This window comes from Aquila chrysaetos, chromosome 2 (genome assembly GCF_900496995.4).
Source record: "Aquila chrysaetos chrysaetos chromosome 2, bAquChr1.4, whole genome shotgun sequence".
NCBI classification, from domain to species: Eukaryota; Metazoa; Chordata; class Aves; order Accipitriformes; family Accipitridae; genus Aquila; species Aquila chrysaetos.
Genome location: NC_044005.1, coordinates 20,846,199 through 20,866,457, shown reverse-complemented (window position 1 = coordinate 20,866,457; position 20,259 = coordinate 20,846,199). Strand labels below are relative to the sequence as shown.

General features: G+C 37.2%; 1 protein-coding gene across 9 annotated transcripts in view; it reads right to left on the bottom strand.

Annotated features, from left to right (window-relative positions):
- Window positions 1-20,259, bottom strand: part of PTPN21 (protein tyrosine phosphatase non-receptor type 21) — a 49,116-nt gene that overhangs the window by 12,832 nt on the left and 16,025 nt on the right. For 8 of the 9 annotated variants that reach the window (XM_029996330.2, XM_029996346.2, XM_029996351.2 and 5 more), the window contains 13 exons: window positions 19,735-19,904; window positions 16,955-17,052; window positions 14,369-14,436; window positions 13,848-13,918; window positions 12,457-12,544; window positions 12,168-12,256; window positions 9,985-10,072; window positions 9,197-9,276; window positions 7,919-8,020; window positions 7,190-7,250; window positions 6,542-6,626; window positions 2,959-4,424; window positions 576-713 (listed from right to left, as the gene is read on the bottom strand). In XM_029996330.2, coding sequence (XP_029852190.1) covers window positions 576-713; window positions 2,959-4,424; window positions 6,542-6,626; window positions 7,190-7,250; window positions 7,919-8,020; window positions 9,197-9,276; window positions 9,985-10,072; window positions 12,168-12,256; window positions 12,457-12,544; window positions 13,848-13,918; window positions 14,369-14,436; window positions 16,955-17,052; window positions 19,735-19,904 — 2,604 coding nt within the window. The remainder of the gene's footprint in view (window positions 1-575; window positions 714-2,958; window positions 4,425-6,541; window positions 6,627-7,189; window positions 7,251-7,918; window positions 8,021-9,196; window positions 9,277-9,984; window positions 10,073-12,167; window positions 12,257-12,456; window positions 12,545-13,847; window positions 13,919-14,368; window positions 14,437-16,954; window positions 17,053-19,734; window positions 19,905-20,259) is intronic. The other variant, XM_041118981.1, reaches the window with a different exon arrangement.

Genomic DNA, 20,259 nt, shown 5'->3' with positions numbered 1-20,259 from the left:
TTCTCTCAGTGATCCGAGATATTTTACTGAATTTAAAATTTCTGCAGATCACACAAGTTCCATCTGTATTTTCAGGGATCATCCTGAGAAAAACAGATAAATACAACCTGCACAAGTTGTACCCTGGGGATGCAATTTAACTACAAAATTTATTGTTAAATTTGTATGAATTACTAATAATTACAACTAAGTTCAATCTCACACTCAGAATTTTTTATTTTCATACTTTTTCAGTCTGGAAAACTGCCAAATTAAGAGAGAAAACAGAAAGACATGGCACAAAAATGTATCAGTAGACACTAGTTAATTTGCTTCCTATATGGTCAAAGGGTAAACTACAATCTGAATCACTGTCATCTTTAAATCTTGAAGAAAAATCTGAGTTACACCCAATACTTCTAGCAACAACTTATCAATCCGAAGTCTCATTCTTCATTTTTTTTCTATTCTGAGTATTTGAGTTGCTTTGAATCTGAAGCATTTTAAAGTCAACACAAAGCACCACTCATATGCATTTCATTTTGAAAAATCACTAGTGTAAAAGAGAAATCAAGCATTAAAAAACTTCAACATACCCGTTCATCATTTGTTGCTCTTGTTGATTCTTCCTTTCCCTCATCTGGCAGAGGAATTCTAGTCAAAGCTAGTCCATTTAGGGCAGCTAACTTTAGAGGCCCTATTTTTTTTGCATCATTTTTATTCTTTTTCATACCCTACAAAAGAAAAGCTAAAACTTGTAAATATTCTTAAATATCTGATGAAGTTATAAAGCAGAAACCAGATGAGTTCAATTAAGCAAAGGATACTTCTTTGACCCCTTCTGCAAACAGCTCTGACCTTTTTTTTTTTTGATAAGCACTGCAGTGAGAGATTAGGGTGGTAGGACTACATTCCTCCAAGGACACAATACAAGTCTGTCTTCATTCCAGACAGGTTAATGAAACTGAATGAGAATGACAAATACTGTTCCCTACAAAGCTCACAACTGAGGGTGTGAGGTGACAACTCTGGATAATTAACATTCTTGGACAGAACTGAAAACACTTTCCAACACCAAATATACACAAAAATGATTCCTTACTAGACTATTCAGTTTGCAGGCACTTTTCTTTCCTAGAAGTGAGCATAACAACGAGCATACAAAACATGAACACAGAACTGCAGACAGATCTGAGCCCTGAACCAGACCAAGAATCATTGATTATTTGAGAAAAATACCAAAGGAGGATTTTTATGAAAGAATAAATTCAAATCATTCTTTTAAAAAGTATAAGAGAAAACTTAATCTGCAGTTGCTAAGTTTGGTTGTTAACAAAAATACACTGAAAATGTAAGTGTATACGCTGCTTGAATGATAATCAATGCTTTCAAAAGCTAAATGGCAGTAAGGAATAGGAAGACAAAGCTAAGAGGATGAGACCACATTTAAAAGTGAAGAAATGAACACAAACACAATAGTAAGAGTTCATTGAAAAGCAAAATGTGCAAACATTGGTAGGGGCCACCTTTGTTACCAGGACATTCATCTCAATATTGAATACAAAAAGGTAATATTCTCTATTACGCAATGGCACTCTTAAATGTTACTGAACTATAAAGTATTTTACTAAACACTTCCAGTTAAAAAGTTTTAGTATCAATTTCATTTCAAAGGTTGACTTGAACATTTACATAAATATCAGAAGGAAAAGGCAGAGTAGGATTTTGGTAGACACATCAATGTCTGAAAATGTATCTTTTGGAGAACAAAATATTAAGTGACTATCTAAATGTGAACACAAGGAGGAAGGTACCACCTTTTTTTCCTATATCCACATAACAAACAGGAGGAAGGAGATTCAGAAAAGCATACACAATTATAAAATGAATTGAAGGTGATGAAGGTTCATTTAATTGTGTTCAGCTCCATGTATAGCAAGACTGACAGACAAAAAATTGCAAGAGCAGTAACTGTTTAAATACATAGCTTTTGCATAGGTTAGCTTTTGCAGCATCAGCTGTAACAGTTACTACAGCAGTAGTATATGGTAGTTCCACTGCAGCCCAATTTGTGCAGAAAACTATTTGACACCAACTCACACAGGCAAAGTTAACAACAATCAATTTTAAAAGGCAAAATAATAATAAAAATGGTCTTTCTCCATTAGCACCTGAAATATGCCAAAGACTACATAAAACTGAACAAAAGCTGAAAACAAAATGAGTGGTAAGGACTGCCAGTGAAATTGTACAGTCCCACACACACCTTGATGTTTCTATGAGGTGGGAATTACAAGGAAGGCGAAACCTGCAGTTGTTCACTATTTATGGCTTCATAAGATTGGAGTAGGAGAAAGAGACATGGCAAGCAACAAATACCTTTAGTGGGATAAAAACAGCCTGAAGAAAAGGCAAAAGGGAAAGGATATGAAAAGGGGAAGGGATGGAGGAGAGAAGAGAATGCAAGGGAAAAATTTATTGCCTAATGCATCAGGTCCCTGTCATAGGTCAGAAGAAGAAAGCAAACAAATGAAAAAAAAAAAAAAAACCAACAATCAGCTACATCCAATTTTTCAGTGAGAGGAAGATTAGAAAGCTGGTAGTAGAATGGAAAGAGTTGCTTCTGTTCCAGATAAGGACAGGTAGGGCAGAATTTGGGATCTAGAACTGACTTTAAATTAGCTCATTCTACAGTTGCTAGCCAGGTTAGGTATATCAGATGGAGGCTGCACAGCTGGATTTGTGTGGGAGGGCTACACAAACAGAACTCAGACATGGCAAAGAAGGGATGAAAGATAACTAAGCAAAGTTAATCTGGGAAAAACAGAAAAATAAAGGTCAAGCTTAAATTAGCTTTTAATTCACATGTTTTAAAAGCATCTCAGGTTAATTAAAAAAAAAAAACCAAACCTCATACAAAAGCCCCACACAACTCCTGCTACAAAACAACCCAAAACAAGAGGAATAGTATCCACTTACACCTAGCGGGGGAAGGCCTTCCACAATATTCTTCTTTCCAGACAAAAGATCAGACACAGGTCTCTTCTTTACTGAATCTTTCCTTACTCTGTATCTCCCTGATGTTGTAAGATCAGATTCTGACATAGATGGAGTAAGCAGTCCTTCCCCTCTTCTCTGGACCTGGCTTTCTACTAGTAAATGAACAGGGGTCATATCTTTCATTCTCTTTTCTGTCTCTGTAATATGTAATTTAGGTTCAAGAATATGCAAAGGGCCAGCAGATGAAGCAACAGAGCTGTAAGGGTAGTTCAGTACTGAATCATGAGAATAACCACCCATAACGGATGAAAGTTGGGTTTGATCTTCAGGGAGAGGAGAAAGACTTGTACTAGCCTTGTTTTCTTCTTCAAATTCTTCTTCTTCCTCACTACTGTGAATCAGCATAGTGGCATCTGAAAGGGTTTTCTTATGATCACAGTTCACACTTTCTTCTTGCTCACTTTCTTTTTGCTTTGTTCTCTCCATCAGAATGTTGGGCTGTGACCCTTCTGAGATAACTCTTGGAAGAGCCACATCTGCTGCAGAAGCTGACATGGTCCTCTCTTTAATTCTTATTCCTTCAAAGCTGGGAGTCAAGCCTGCTATTTCAATACTGTTCCTCTTCTGCAGCTGAGCATGGCGTGCCGATGTTAGAGGTTCACTGACCTCCTGAAGAGAGTGTGCCACAGGCAGGCTGTCTTCCTGAAATGTCTGGACAGAATGGTGCACTCGCCTTGTGATAAGATCCGGATTGCTGCTGCTAATGTAGATGTGTCGTGAAAGGTCTGGAGTACTATTTGCAGGTCTTGGGTACGGGTATGGGGGAGGTGGTCGATAGACTTGGGTCTTCATTATATTTGGTGCTGGATAGTCCTGAGCCTGGAGCTGCACATTTGTCAACTCAGGCACACTGACTGCCCCAACAACTGGGCGCTTTTCAGCAGGATAGGGATAGGGGGATTGGCTATGAAAACTGTAGTTCAGATTAAATGGATAATGGTTAGATTGTGGGGAAGCGAAGTGAGCATGTTCTCGTATTTCAGGCTGACTGTAAACTAAGGCATCAGGCCTGCTGTAAGCATATGAATTGCTGATGTTAAGATTTCTCATTGAATGACTCTGCCTATCTGTGTGCACCATTCCCCTGTTGAGTTGTCTCATCACAGTTTCATAGTCTGGCGTGGGACGATAAGAAGGTGGTATTAGTGCACTATGTCTATGTGATGGGACATAATCAGTTCTGAGGACATCGCTTCCAGTAATACTTGGGTTAGAGGACATGGGGGATGGCTGCAAGTAATGTTGTGGATTGTTCAAGGAGTTTGTGCTATGTGCACTATAGACACTACCATTGCGGATCCGACCACTGTAGTCATGAGGGGCTCTATCCAAGCTAGTCTGAGAGTGACAGTAGTATCCATTCTGATTGCTCACAAAGAGGTTATCTGAAAGGAAAGTTTAAGAACAATCTTTATGTCCAAGACATCAAACAAAGATATCCTCTCTTAAGACGTACCTAACCAACGTCTGAGATTTTCAAAATCTCACTTATTCTTAGCTACGTATTGAAATAGGAAAGAAAAAAAACCAACCCCACAACCCCAACTTTGTTGTTGTTGTTGATACCTAAGGTATGCGTACCAGAATAACTTATTATGTTCATTTAGAGATGCAAATTCCTATTGGAAAACATTGTCTCTGTTTAAGAATGGCTTTCTTCTGTTTATGGTAGCTTTGCTAAGTTTCAGTCCAAGTTAAACAAAATCCATATCAATCTTAAACCACATTAACTGAAAGAAAGAAAGTCTACACCAAGGTTTACACTAATCTAATGAGATCAGTTTAAACAGCAAGAAAAAAAAAAAGTGCAAACAAAAAAAGGCACCAAAAACCTAAAAGCACCCCCACAACAACCAAAAAACCCCCTCACTCTTCTTCTCCCCCCCCACCCCCGGCCGTAAATAGATATAGTACCACAAGACCTTTAAAAACAAAAAATCAAATTACTTTTTCTTCAGAAATCTTGGAGACAGTTTAAACCACCACCATATATTGTCTGCACATTAACGTATAACCACTCTTATGGGTAAAGAAAATGATCTAACAGTTTATACATCCAATATACATTTAATAATTTAACCATTACTTCATTGGATGTACAATTTGCCAAGCTCCAGAAGAGAACACTTCAGTCATTGCTTTAGATGCCTTTCATGATTTAACTCTCCAGGTTCACCAAAATAATTGCCATACTTATGTTAATGAATTTGCTAGTAATCACAAATTCTTTTGTTTGCGAAAAAATTGTTCAAAGATAGGATGTGTGCAGTAGCAAGTATCCAGCAATAATTCCAACACTATATTAGAAAGAATTCAGTTACATTCTGAGTTTATATACCTGTACCTTCATGAATACTTGTGTAACTCTATTGAATAGAAAACGTGCTTATTCCCTTACTAGCGAGTTGTCAGAGTATTTTTTTTACCCAGACAACATGTAGGACTGGAAGGTCCCTATCAAAACTGAGGCAACTTCGCAAAAGATTAGATTAAGCCCTTCAGGGCAGCAACTTTGTTAATTAAAGACACAATGTGTAACAATCAAAAAAAAAAAGGAAAGAAAGCAGCCATGACTCCACTGTAAACCGCTTAAATTAGGAGTGTACATTCCTTGAGAATTGTAATTAGGGTTTGCTTGGGTTTTTTTTCCTTTCCTTTTTTCAACCAAATGTATACCAATTCCGTAACTTGCAGAATTCCTAAGCCTTTGAATTCCCCACCACTTTGTAGTCTAGCAAACTCTGAGAGAAACTGCTCTCTTCCTGCATCCTGGGTTTAATAATTTTTTTTTAATTGTCTGAATTGTCTCGGGGCTCAGTTACTCTTCACAGCTATTAAGATCAATATTGACAAGGATCTCACAATGCCATAAGGGACCACAGTCTATACTTGCTGTACATGCTATCATAACTAACTTTGCTCATATCCCATAGGAGTGGCTGAGGGAAGTGGTGGTGTTTAGCCTGGAGAAAAGGAGGCTGAGGGGAGACCTTATCGCTCTCTACAACTACCTGAAAGGAGGTTGTAGCGAGGTTGGTATTGGTCTCTTCTCCCAAGTAACAAGTGATAGGACAAGAGGAAATGGCCTCAAACTGTGCCGGGGAGGTTTAGATCGGATATTAGGAAAAATTTCTTTACTGAAAGGGTTGTCAGGTGTTGAAACAGGCTGCCCAGGGGAAATGGCGAAGTCACCATCCCTGGAGGTGTTCAGAAGACGTGGTGCTTAGGGACATGGTTTAGTGCTGGACTTGGCAGTGCTAGGTTAACGGTGGGACTTGATGATCTTAAAGTTCTTTTCCAACCTGAACAATTCTATGATTCTACTCCACATTAGCCTATATGCCTAGAGTAGCAGCAAGCACTTCAATGAGCGTTGTAGTACAAACCTATCCCATGTTGACCCTATGAATTTATTCAGGTGTAGCTAAAGTAGCTATAAGTGCAAATTATAGCTTTTATCTTCTAAAGTTGTTTAGTCTGGCCTTGGATTTAATGAACTTACCTTGGGAGGATGCATATGGTTCGGTATAATGACCATTGTAATGCAGCTGAGGTGGTGGAGGCATCATATAAGGCTGAGGCTTGGGCTGAGAAATCAAGCATCTTATTGTTAGTTAAAAACTTGTGATTTATTTTAAAAATAAGTCTTGAAGGTTTTTTTAAATATAACGTAAAATATTATATATATAATATATAATGTATAATACACACACACACATACACAAAACCTTAGTCTTAAACCATTTCTCTAAATCTGCGATGTAAGTTTCTCCTGTGAGGTCATACCAGAAATAGAAAAAAAAAAAAAAAAAAAAAAAAAAAAGACCAAAAATAAACCAAAACCACAAACCACCAACCTAAGACTGTATCTTGCCATCTGACATCTAGGAGAGTCTCCTAGACAAGACTCCTAGAGACAGAGCAATTAAACTAAAAATAGAAGTGTTTAAAATATTTTTCATTGTAATTATTTTAATTCCATTATTCAGGTATTACATAGCAGCTTTTTCTACAAGTCAGAAACAGTTCCTCACATACTGGACTCATCTTTTTCACTGCTCATTTTATTTCACTGAAGGAAACTAATGCCTGATTCAAAGTCAATTGAAATCCATAAAAATGCAAACACAAAACTATTTGCTCTCCTTACCATGGACATCCTGGACGAAGACCGCCTTCTAACAGGATTCACTGTAACAGGCTGGGTTTGTCTACAAAAGAAATTTTATGGTGAGGCCATAACAACACCAAGACCTATTCCAAACTCTGGAAAGTGCTCCCGAGTTCAGTTAAAAATCACTCTACATTTCTTGGAGCCAGGCTCTGTGTTAAATAGTCCTCCCCAACAGCCTCAAAAGGAAAGAGTTCTGTGCATAAACCACCACTGCAGACAGTATGAGCAGAATCACAAAACCAGGATCAAAATACCTCAGTTATTTCTTTGCCTCTTTTCTATGAAGCGTAAAAAGGAGATGCCCCTGAAGCACTGCAGCAGGGCAGAAAAAGCAGCAGAGTAACTGGGGACTACTTCCAAATTTGAACCCCATATAAAATCTCATACTGTAAGTTACCTTTCTACAAGACCAGACATAAAATTGTTTACAGAATGTAACATTACAGATATTATAGGAAGTGGAAAGCACAACTATACTGCATGAGCATTTATAAGTTCTAATATTCAAGCTAATGGTAATAAATTTTCATAATTTGTTGGATTGCCTCCAGGGTGTACGGTTCAGAAACCTTAAGCTCCTTTTTCCCCACCTTACACTGCACCTGTACTCTGCATCTTGCAGCAAGACAGAAGTCAAAAGACAGCAGAATAATACAAATGCAGGAACTGCCAGATTTCATAAAGAAAGATGATTTTTCAGCTCACCCTTTAGGAAGTGAAGGACGAGAAAGGATTGGAAAGCGTGGAAGGGAAAGAATGAGGGAAGATTTCTGAGAGCCCTCCTCAGGTGGAGAGTCCAGGGAGTCTCTAAAGACAAGGTATGTACAGATAAAGAAAAAAAAACCCTGAACTTAATGCAGGCATGCATAAGAGTTTTCAGCAGCAGGACCAGATGACAGGGAATCTTAGAGTAGAGATGATCAGAAAAGTTTTTTTAAGGACTTCACCTATAATTAAAACCACATTGTGGTGAAAGGGTTGAAATAAGTAATCCTAGAGACTGACATACAATACAGAACTGTAGAACTGGAATTATTCAGATAGGAATGCACAAGCCCCAAAAATGCACTACTTCTACGACCACTTCTTATCCCTCTCAAAAGGCAGCCAGGTTTACAAGCTTGGAGGTATGAGGTCTACTCTATTCCAAATCCATCTTACTCTTCTAAAATAAATTAGCATTAAACACACGAGCAAGTCATCTGTGGTACAAAATATTCCATTATCCTTCCACTGGCCTCAGCAAATTTTGGACCAACCCCTCCATAGCTATCTTGTGTACAAAGAAGAGGAATGGAACATTTGGGAATCATGCTTCTTTATGGCAGACTATTCACTGGGTCTAATTCTCTATTCTTTGACTAAAGTAACTTAACTGAAGGAAAGCTGTACCAGTGAAGTAGCTCAAATTCCAGCCCTTGATTTACAAGTTGGAGACCAGCCCATTTAAATTTAATTTGATGAATTGTATTAAATTTACTTTGCACTGGTGCTACTTGAGCTATACAGATTCCATGGATATCCAAAGGACCACATACCTCTCAGCTGTCAATCCAGCACATTTCAAGAGTGCTTCACATACACTTCCCGCCCTTTTAAAGGCCTCTAGACTGTCCTTTCAAAGCAGTTCACCCAAACCCAGGCCAAAATCCCAGTGATTCCAGTAACTCACAAACATTCTAGCAATAGTAGCCCCCAAAGCAACTGAAGTCTGTCACAGCACTGAGATCCAGCAGCAGTGGCCAAACACTATTACTTTTGGTAAGATTTCAGTGTTTAATATTATCCTCTGTTATAAAGCAGAACGTGCTTGAGAAACTGCTGCTAAGTATTTTCTCAAAAAAGATTAAGAAAAAAACACCCAAGTCATTAATTACTACCATCTAAAAAGGACAGTAAAGACTTTACAGAGGTTATAAAAAATATCACTTCCCAATGCAAGCTTCAAGGGCACCAAGGGTTCTGCTAATGTGTTCTACTTACAGGCTGCATTTATTTAGTCTGTAAAATTTGTGTCTAGCCACACACATCCTCCACACATATTTTGCTGTTTCCATATCTTCCTGCCAAAAAACAAAAACAAAATTTGCATATTAGGCCAAATATGCATACCCTTCACTTGCTTTCAGACAAGCCACTGTAATTTTTGAGATTAAATTAGCATTGACCCATTTCATTTTAATGTAACTTCATTACTGTCACCAGGTTTTCCCTCAAACTGTAGGCCTGAACATGCAACTCTAGCCTAACAATGTCATTATTTATGAGAGTTGAAAGTAGAAGCCTTTTGTTGAAGACACTCTTATCAGCTATAACACTAACACAATTTACAGTATATATATATATCATGCCATAAGATTGCCAACAGCTGCCTTCTTGACAAAGGCAACTAGTAAATGCTACATAAAATTAATTCTGCAAGGAATGCCATGGCCCATTCCAGCAAAGCTCTAAGACCATGCTTATCTTTAAATGCCACTGATTTAAAAGTCAAAACAATATGCTAGAAAATTTACTGGAATGGATGAAAATGTTTATGACTACCTGAACCAAACTTGTCAACATACTCAACATAAAACGTCAGATATTTAACACCCTCCCGTAGAAAGCTAGCCAGAGACAGTATTATTACTTTTGACTTATTCACACAGTTCAAAGTTGCTAAATATATAAAAAGTAGGTTTTATCCTTTGAGTTAAATTAGCAGTCTTAATTTGTGTTTTTATTTACTGATGCCTTAGTGAAAAAAATAGAAGTCAAAATCTACTCACAGTTTGGAATTGGATTGTCTCTTCTTTGTTTGCCAGCTCTAACGCGAAAAACGATTTGTTGTGGGACATGTTGGCAATATCATGCCACCTGCACACAACAGGGATAGAACATGACTGGCAAGCTCTGATTTTCAAACCACAGAAAATGCAACTGAAGAACAGAACCACCACCAAGAATATGGATAAAGAACTGAGAACAAATAAAAAGTTCATCAATCTGTCTGAACAAGTTGCAGCCCATCAATTCCATATCCATTAAACGACTGCTGAAAGGAAAATATGTGACTAACTCTTTTGATGATGAGCAACATAACATCAGAAACATAACAAACAGTAGTAAGTTTATTACTTGTCTTCCATTTGAAATTCTTTCAAGTGTTCTTCTTTAAAAAAAAAAAAAAAAATCAAATTTAGACAAATTTAGTTCTCAGTAAATTATAATGTCCCGACTGCTTGAAAGCAAACCATACATTCTAGAGAAAAAAAAAGAAAAATCTATACTAAACAAAGCCATTAAGGAATTATTATACATATTTTCTAGCACTCTCTTGCATATTGACAGATGAGAAAAAGTTAGACTGCAAGAAATATAATACCATGTATTTATACAACTTCTTGTTAAATATAAGTGTAGTTTGCTCCATTTGTATTACATTACTGTAAATAAAGTCTGTATCATTGATTTAATAAAAGAATATTCTGCAGTGCACAAACACAGGGAAAAAGCATGATCTACATACAGGACTCTCTCTAAAGGTATTTATATGACTTCCATTTGCATTATACAGATGTAGCTGACAGCATCTTCTATAGCTACTCACCATCATATGCTCAAGGTAGAGAAACATTAATGTCCCCATTTTGATGTAGAACAAGGACCTCTCAAATTTAAGGCCTTGGTTCACAAGCATTTACGGACGCAATTACAAAATTACTTGCAACAATCTGAAGCATAACCCAGCCTTTGTAAGCTGTACTAGTGGGCCATTTGTCTACACTTTTTTGCCACCCAAATACCATGATATATCTAGCCCCAGTAGAACTGCCCATAGTCATACAACAAATAAGCAACAGAGCAGAAAACTGGACCCTGAAATTGTAATAGGAGTACTTTCTGATGCTCTCCAATGTGCAACCTTTTTCTTATGTTTATACAGACACTGCTTTCACAATTATCTGGGAAATTATGTGAAATGCATGGACAAAGCTTTATTCCTCTCCCCTGTGTGCTTGGAAAGTCAGACAGCAGAACCGTTGTTGCTTCGTTCTGCAAGAAAGCAGAGTAGGGCACTTCTACAACTCTACACAACTAAAAAGAACTTGGCATCAGCTCTCCTATCAGCAGCAGAGATAGAGATTTTTGTGAAGGACAGTTAACAATACTGAATTTATAAATTCAGTAAAAAACAAGACCACTAACAAAAGAAGTACAGTTGCTACTTTCTCTAACCCCAGAAATTCACCATGAGTTCCAGTAACTGTTAGACCTCAGGATTTCAAGATTCTTTTCATATGCAGCCAAAAATTCAACTCTGGAAGACTAAAGTTTGCTAAGAATAAAGCCTTTCTTGCTCTAGCGATAACTGCAGATTACTAAGATTCATTAAAAAAAATTCGGTATGTATTTTTTTAAATTTATTTCAAATTCTGTCCAAAGATGCCCAAGCAACCCCTCTCGAAATCAGTGGGAAAAAGGCCATTTCACAATTTAACTATCAGAACATTAAATAATAAACTAAAACAATGTATGAATCCAAAATAATGAAACAAATATTATCATGTGACTCTCCTCTATTTCTTTTACATGTAATATATGAAAGGAACTCCTGGATAATTTTACAGTTGAATATTTCTAAGTAAATTGATGTGCCCATCTTGGGACTTAAGACGTTCTATGTGCAGAGAATTGCTCCTTTTTGACTCAATAAATGTTTTGCAATGGAATGCGTATTAAATGTTCATCTCTTAGAATTAATCTGGCTTAAAGAGATTCATCCTGCAGTAAATACATTGAAAAACTCCCATGGACCTCAGTATTCACTGTAGCGTGACGACTGCAAGACTGTGTTCCACTTTATCAAAAGAATAAATACACAACACACCTAAGAGTCATTCACGCTAATGAGAAACACATATAAAATGTGAAGTTCACAAAGATATTTTAAAATAAGAACAATACTAACCTAAATACAACAGGAGGACGACCATTTTTGTGTTTCACAAAGATACCATCAAGACATGCTCCAATGAATATGTCACTTCCTTGGCTGTCCTGTAAGAAGTTGCAAAAAATTATGCAAATACAGAAAAAGGGCTTTGAAAGCAAACTTACATGAGAAGCAACTACTTTTACAGTTCTGGGGGAGAAAAGGGGTGGTGTGGTTTTTGGGTTTTATTTATTTTTGGGAGGAAGTAAATCTTTTTTAAATAGGGAAAAAAAGCAACTGAGACAAAGATCAAAGCCCTGTTTACCTTTGCAGGATAGGTCTCTTCACCATAGCCCTCCATTCTCTCTACTTCTTGCATATATAACATTTCGGCGTCAGGAGGAGTAAGGCCTCTACAAATGAAAACAACGATCAGCTAGTACTCTCAGTAAGAAAAAAAATCATCTTTGTTTTACTCTGACACAGTCAAAGCTTGAAAAGCATCCCCAAGACATCCAGGCAACCATCAAATCATGCTGTTTTCCTCTGTACCAATGGCTGATATATTTGTCTCAGCCTTTACGCCGATTCTAGTAACTTCTTTCTCTCAGGCATCTCTAGGGGTAAATGGCTACAAAGACCAGTTAAAATTATCATCTCTGCTAATGGCAGACAATTATCACATTCTTCTTCAAATCCATCATTGCCACCATATTTTCTCACTTTATCAGAATGATTATTCTGGCACACGTGTTCAAGATGTGTATTTCTCCTACTGCAGTATACATGTTTAGGACCAATATGAAGTTTGATGCTTCACATTTCAGGAAAGAGAGTCTCGTTTTCTAAATGCTGACAGAGTTTTAACTGTAATGGTTTGAAAACAAGAGAAGGACAAGATCTGTAGGTAAAGGTAGTATTTTTTTTTAACTAGACCAAGTGGCAAAGACAGTTTTCTCACAGACTTGCAGTAGTGTCACAAGGATTAAAAGCTTATGGTTCCCTATCTACCTCAGTTGATCTCATAAAAGACATTATCTCTACCTGCAAAATGCTGTCATGCTCATTCTTATGTCTCTCAATACTTCTTCAATCATCAATCTCTCTGTTTCTTTACTTTTTCTAATGTCATGCACATCAAGTTTTCTTTGCTGAACCTTAACCATGCAGTCTTGTTAGGAAAGCATTTCAAAGATAAATTGATTTGAAATTTTCAAATGCTTGTTTTAAAACAATACAGGAGAAGTAATTAGTATTTCTCACTGATGAACTGACAACAGAGAACTTTCCTTTGTCTTGGACAACTGCATCTTAGCTACCTTTTACTTAAGATCATAAGCATTCTGGCACAGCGACTGCCTCTAAATTTCCACTGCCCTCAGTACCTGCCAACGTTGTTTATCAAGAAACATCCTTACTGGGGTCACAACTTCATGTAAACAAGTTTCAGAAACATTATACAGGTGAAGTCACACTATTTAATTGTGTCCTGTATTCTTAATTTTCAAGCAGAATCCTCTTATTTTATCAGTCATTCTGTTCTCTTTTCACTTTCATTCAGCAAAATCTCTTGTAATTTTAATGCAGAGGTATCAGTGAAAAACTCATTTAAATGGGAGGTGAAATTAGCCAACTGCCTTCTGAGATTCCCAACTTCCTGAGCTACTGTAGCAATCACATCAAAATTAAGCAATAAAGAGTTTTAGGAAGTTTTACCTGTACTTCTGATGTAGCAAGGCAACTTTCTGTGTTGCTTCTTCCAATATTTTTTCTTCTTGTAGCCAACCCTTAAGGCAAGATAGTGTTTATAGAATGAAATAAAAAAAATTCTGCAAAATTAAATGGTTATAGTCTCTTTACGCAGGCAAATCAACCCTCCACTCTAGTCTTGGACTTTAGATGCTGTAATATGCACACAGATAAAACCAAAAAGCACAAACACTGTTTTGAAGTGGTTTTACTCACTTTCCCATCTCCACCCCAACCTTCTTTTCAGTGTAATATATAAAAAAAGTGAAAAGATCTTGCAATGTCTTTGCTTCTGTGTAATATAGGGTATCGTATCTCACTCCAGTCTCAAAGGAAACCTCTACTGAATTTGACAGTCTAGGGAGCAGTCAGATAGATGGATCATGGAGTCTTTAATAATGATTTGCATTTACCAATCTAAAGAAAGATTTAAATTTATATTTATCAATTTAAGAATTTTAATGTATCAATTTAAAGTAAATACTTACCACTGGAAACAAAGCAAATCTTTGTAGAAACTCCTGAGATTCATACTGATCATAGTCTCCAAAATCAGCTAAAAAATAAAAAATTCTTGGATTCAAAAATTTGCAACAAAATGATTCAATACCCGATTAATTGCAGCAGGATCTCCAAGTAGCAAATCTCCATCCTATTGAACTACGATCTGAAAGTAAAACAATGGAACAAACTAACCAGTAATATTTATGAAGAGTAAAAATAAAAACACATCCCATCTTTCTACCTTGTTCAGAAAAATTGGTAACACTCCTTGTGGGTAGGAAAGGAGAAGAAATGATAAAACAATCAAAGTGTTGCTCCAAGTTCCTTAGTTCCTTGCGGTTTTTATTTGTTTGGTTTTTAATCACAGAATGGTTGAAGTTGGAAGGGGCCTCTGGAGATCTAGTCCTAAGCAGGGTCAGCTATAGCAGACTGTCTCAGAGTCTTCTCCGGTCAAGTTTTGACTACAAAGGATGGAGACTTTACAACCTCTCTGGACAACCTGTTCCAGTGTTTCACCACTCTCCCAACAGAAAACTTTTATTAGGTTTAGACGAAATTTCCTGTATTTCAATTTGTGCCCATTGCCTAAGAAGAGTCTGGCTCCATCTTCACTCCCTCCTGTCAGATACTTAATTACCTGCAGTATAGCACTGGTAGACTGCTCTAACTTGCAGCTGGACTCAAACACTGCACAGAGCAGCTATAGCACCCTTCCCCTCTCAAGACTTCCACAGCTCCCTGCACCCAGGCATGCAGAAAGTCAGACCTAGAAGCCTTCCCAGACTCAGGGGCATGCTCAGAAGGGACTTAATAACAGTTTTGACTTTAATAACAGTTTTGATTTTATGTCATGCCAAAGGGCATCCCAAGGAATTTACCTCTTTTTCTGTTTCCAGGAAAAAACTAGCCAGCATTTCAAAGGAGAGGAATAGAACAGTCTAAATTGGAAAAGTTATGTACCAGTCTCACAGGAGAAACTGTGGAACAGCAGTCTGTACGGAATGGCTGCTCCCAAAAAAATAAACACAATCCCCAAGTATACAGACCCTATTTACATTACCACAGATCCTTGTCCATAATAGTATAATTTTAGAGACATTTAGGAACCAAATTTGTATTAAGCATTAACAATTAATATGCAAGTTATTTATGATGAAAGGGGAGAACTTGTGACATGCTATACCAACACAGCACTTGAGGTAAAGCAGTGTTTAGAATTAGCCTATTGTAATTATTTCAAATACAGATCATTCTTGAAACCAGTTCACTCGAAACAGCAAACAACTGCTTCTCTTCATTCACCAGCTAAAATTAACTAACCTACCTGGTATAAGCTACTTTAGTCATCGGAGCACATTATTTTAGAACCTGCATTTTTTCTGAATTGTTTTTTCACTGTTAGCAACATATACAGTTTCTCCTTTATACCAGACTGAAAAAGGAATGTGAAAGCTGAAAGGATAAATATTTTCCATCTGGAAAGAGGATTATATTGAAAGATTTCTATAAACAACTCACTGAGCAGAGAGACATTTACACTGTCCAAAGATATGAAAATAACAAAGCAAGATTTTGTCAGTTGAAGACCATTAAATCCCGGCTTGGATTAAACAGATTCACTGTTACATAAACAAGGCACTAGTATAATTCACCGTACTCCACTAGTAACCACATTCTCAAAAAGCATAATCATCGTCTTTAATGTGATACTACCAACACATGTAATTTTAAAAGGCAAAAAAACCTTAAGTTGTATGTACTGCCAATGATTTTAAGTCCCTTTCAAATTTGGCAGATTTACAATTGCTGTTAGATATACTGGAGTGACATTCACTGTGAAGCAATATACAAACATACTAAACAAAGCTGTTGCCATTAAAAACTTTTATTTTGAGAGATTTAAGATCAAACAAGCATGTTAGCAGGGAACACCAGACATAATCAGTGCAGGCAGACGTAAGACTGGTGGTTTTCTGGTCTATACTCTATCCCACATGACCCCAGTTAGGAAAAATAAAGCAGCCATTTTCACGTAGATATCACAGAAATGGGTCTTCAGGAGTGATTTGAACACAGGAATCGTTAACAGTCTTGCATACTAACTTGAAATAATCATAGGTGTTCAGATATTTGGGAGAAAAAGCGGAGATACAAGTACTACTGTACACTCAAATTTGCTTATTTATTAAAACATGTCTCTTTCCCTTGTTACCATGTCAGAATAAAGAGTCTTCATTAACAGAAACGGATGAAAGGTCTGTCGATGTAAGCAGATAACTAAAGCCGTTGCCCCCAAAGGAACTCCAATGTCCAGTTCAAACCCAACTCCTGAAAATACATGTTAGATACCCAGGCACACCTCTGCGGACTGCACAGAAATACCAGCAAGTTTGGGACCACTGATCCTACTGCTCCACCTCCTCAGCCCATATGACAAAGTTCTAAGGAGCAAGCCTTTCATAACTTACTGAATTGGGTCTTTGAGCAATAAATAGAAAACATGCAATAGAAAATATCTCACCAAAGTTTCTAATGCAACATTAGCTAACTGGCACAATTGCCTTACTTACCCTGAACAGCTAAACCAGCCAGATGTATTGCTTGTTCCAGTGTGCAAGGAATGTTGCCCTCCAAGATATCTTTCTTTAATTGCAAATAATACTGATACCTACATGGGAAAAAAAAGAAAAAGCTAGTGTGGGCTTCTTAATTTAAAGAGAGTGCAGATGAATATGCCTGCATCTCCTATTCCTCTCTGCATTCCCTGGTTTGTATGGAGGGTAGTCTTCCTCATCATTCAGACCCACTACTTCATGGTCGTTGTTAACTCCTCCCTTAGCTTTCAAATATCACTGCAGAATCAAATACTGTTACCTTTTAAAATAAAAGAATCTCCACAATTTCTATCTACCACCATACTCTCAGAATTTTTTTTACCTCTTCTTTCCTTAATATTCTTATTATCTCCTCTTTACAATGTTCAATACACTGCTGCTGTATTGCTGCATTCTCTTCCAATAGATTCAACATTGCACAACCCTTCAATCACAACAGTGACTTTCATTTCTGCATTACAACTTCTGAGTACGTTTTGTTCTCACTTTCAAGGCACCATTTTTTTCCCTTTAATCTGACCTTTTCCTGGGTTATCTCTCTTGTACATGCAACCACTACAAGCTGTACCATTTGTCCACAATCCGAATCACTGTTTTCTTTAATTCTTGTGCCCCTTTCAGCCATCCATGGAACACCCTATCTTGAGCCCAAAACACCTCAAAACTGAAAAATACCATTATAGCTACACAGATTTGCCAAGAAGGGCATTTGTCTTCTGTAAGTCTAGTTTTAAAAACTTAACTTCCCCATACTGTATATTAACTCCTGTGAAGTAAGGCTTTAATACTGAGAACATGGAAGCATGTGCTGCAATTCATTCAGTAATTACAAAGGTCAGGTAAACACACAGATTTTTATCAGGCTACAAGATGGCTCTCTTCCCTCACTATTTAACAGCCTGTTAAATACAGTGACATTTTATAAATATTGTTTAGACTCTTCTGGATCCTACCACAAAAAAATAATATGCCATATGACAGTAGATAATATGCTTATACAGCACACACAAGAACAGCTGGGACTAAACCCAGGCCTTAAAAAAACAAGGAAAGGAAAAAGCCACCGCATATCAAGGCATTTGGGAAAATAAATCTTCCCAGTCAAGCAGTAGAACATAAGCTCTGTCCATAGAACCGCTAGGAAAAGTAAACATACAGATGAAGAACCTTGACACCACCTCACGATAGTACAAATACCATCTCTTTTGTCTATGACATTTCCATTTCCTGGTATACATTAAACATGCGATTTACTTAAACTTGCTCAATCTCATTTATATTGAAAAGGCATGAAAAAAATCCACAGATTTCTGAAACTAATCCAGACTCTCACTATCGTACATCAAAGCAAGTACCATCCTCTAGAACTTCAGTATAAGGCTGGCACATAAATTCCTGCTTTCTACGTGGCAGCAAACCGCAAAATTGCTGTTACAGCTCCAGCATAAACATCATATTCTTTCAATATATGCCAGAGAAGAATATTCAAGGTTTTTCAGGCAATTTAGCTCTTCAATGCAACACCATGACATTTATCTTACTCTGATGCATCCTAGTACACCAACAAGCACAGAATCTGAGCCAAAGATTGATTATAAAAAAAAAAAAAAAAAAAAGACCACTAGAATTACTTTTTAAGTCAGTAAAATTCCTGAGGAAAAGCACAAAACTTCAGAGTATTCAGAAAGAAAATAATCTTACAGAAATTACACACAAAACAAAAACTAAAGCGACCAAGCATTGAGCAATACATTACAGCAGCAGTGTCTGCACCAAGAGGCTTATCTCCCTGAAAATCTTTCACACTACAATTAGAGGGAAAGGTCTCTGTCAAGGTATTTTAGCACCAGAGTATATAAGGACAGTTTCATGTAACCACAGAATAAATTAAGCTGGAAAGGATCTCCAAGCGATCATCTGGTTCAACTCCCCACTCAAAAGCAGGGCCAACTTGAAGTTACCAGCTTAAATGGGTTAACTAATGCAAGCACATATTTTTTGAAATAACAAATATATGTTTCTAATCCAGTTACTGGTTTTGTACTTACTTGCCTGTTAAAAATTATATCAGAACAACTATATACATTAAGACACTAGAAGCCAAGGTATAGGCCCATAGGAATAACTGGTCAGTATATATGCTCAATTTTACTTTTCCCCTGCAGTCAGCACCACTTATGTGATGTTCCCCGGATTCACAGTAGAAATGGATATATGATATCAAAGCTTACATCTGTCTTCATTGCCCAGTGATACACAAAAAAATCACCAGCTGAAGCTTAGCCTGCAGTTTGCCAATGCACTGTACTGAAAGTACAGAAAGTATTGAAAGCAAAATAAAGGAAAGCGCAGCTCAAAAAAATCTGCATGTGCTTTGTGCAGGACGGACATCCCTGAAAGCAACATGTGGCCCTTCAAAACAAAAAACCAAACAAACAAAAAAAAGAGACAAACATGAAGAGACTAAAACAATTAAAAGTCTGACCATGCAAGTATGCCCATTACTGAAAACAGGTTTGAATAGATTCCTAAGATCACCAAAAAGTTAGTTGCTTAGTTTATCACATATTTTAAATATTCAAAAGGGAAATAAATACATAGTTTGAACATAAACTCTGCCTGAAGTAATAATTTCCATTTCTCTAGAGGTGGGGCAGGGAAGCAGACAATTTTTAAATAAACCATACATTTCAGAATGCTGAAAGCAAAATTACAGACACATGTATGAAGTTTACCTGGTAATCTCCTGCTGAAGCTGAGAAACAGTAGGCACGTAGAACACTACTCCAAAATACACAGTTGGCTCCAAGGCATATTTGTCCAGCTGCTTTTTCAGAGGCTTGTCCAAATCTACCCATCTGCGCTGATTCTGTTTATTATAATACCACAGACTGAAATATGTAATCTGAAAAAGAGACATTTCAATGATGAAAAAAGTTAGTATTGCAATATTAGATAAAATACATTGTATGAAAGCCTTGCTACTTAGAAATAAATGTTTGTGCTGGCTTTGGCTGGGATAGAGTTCATTTTCTTCATAGTAGCTAGTATGGGACTACCTTTTGGATTTGTGCTGGAAACAGTGTTGGTAACACAGGGATGTTTTCCTTACTGCTGAGCGGGACTTACACAGAGTCAAGGCCTTTTCTGCTCCTCACCCCACCTCACCAGCGAGGAGGCTGGGGGTGCACAAGAAGTTGGGAGGGGACACAGCTGGGACAGCTGACCCCAACTGACCACAGGGGTATTCCAGACCATAT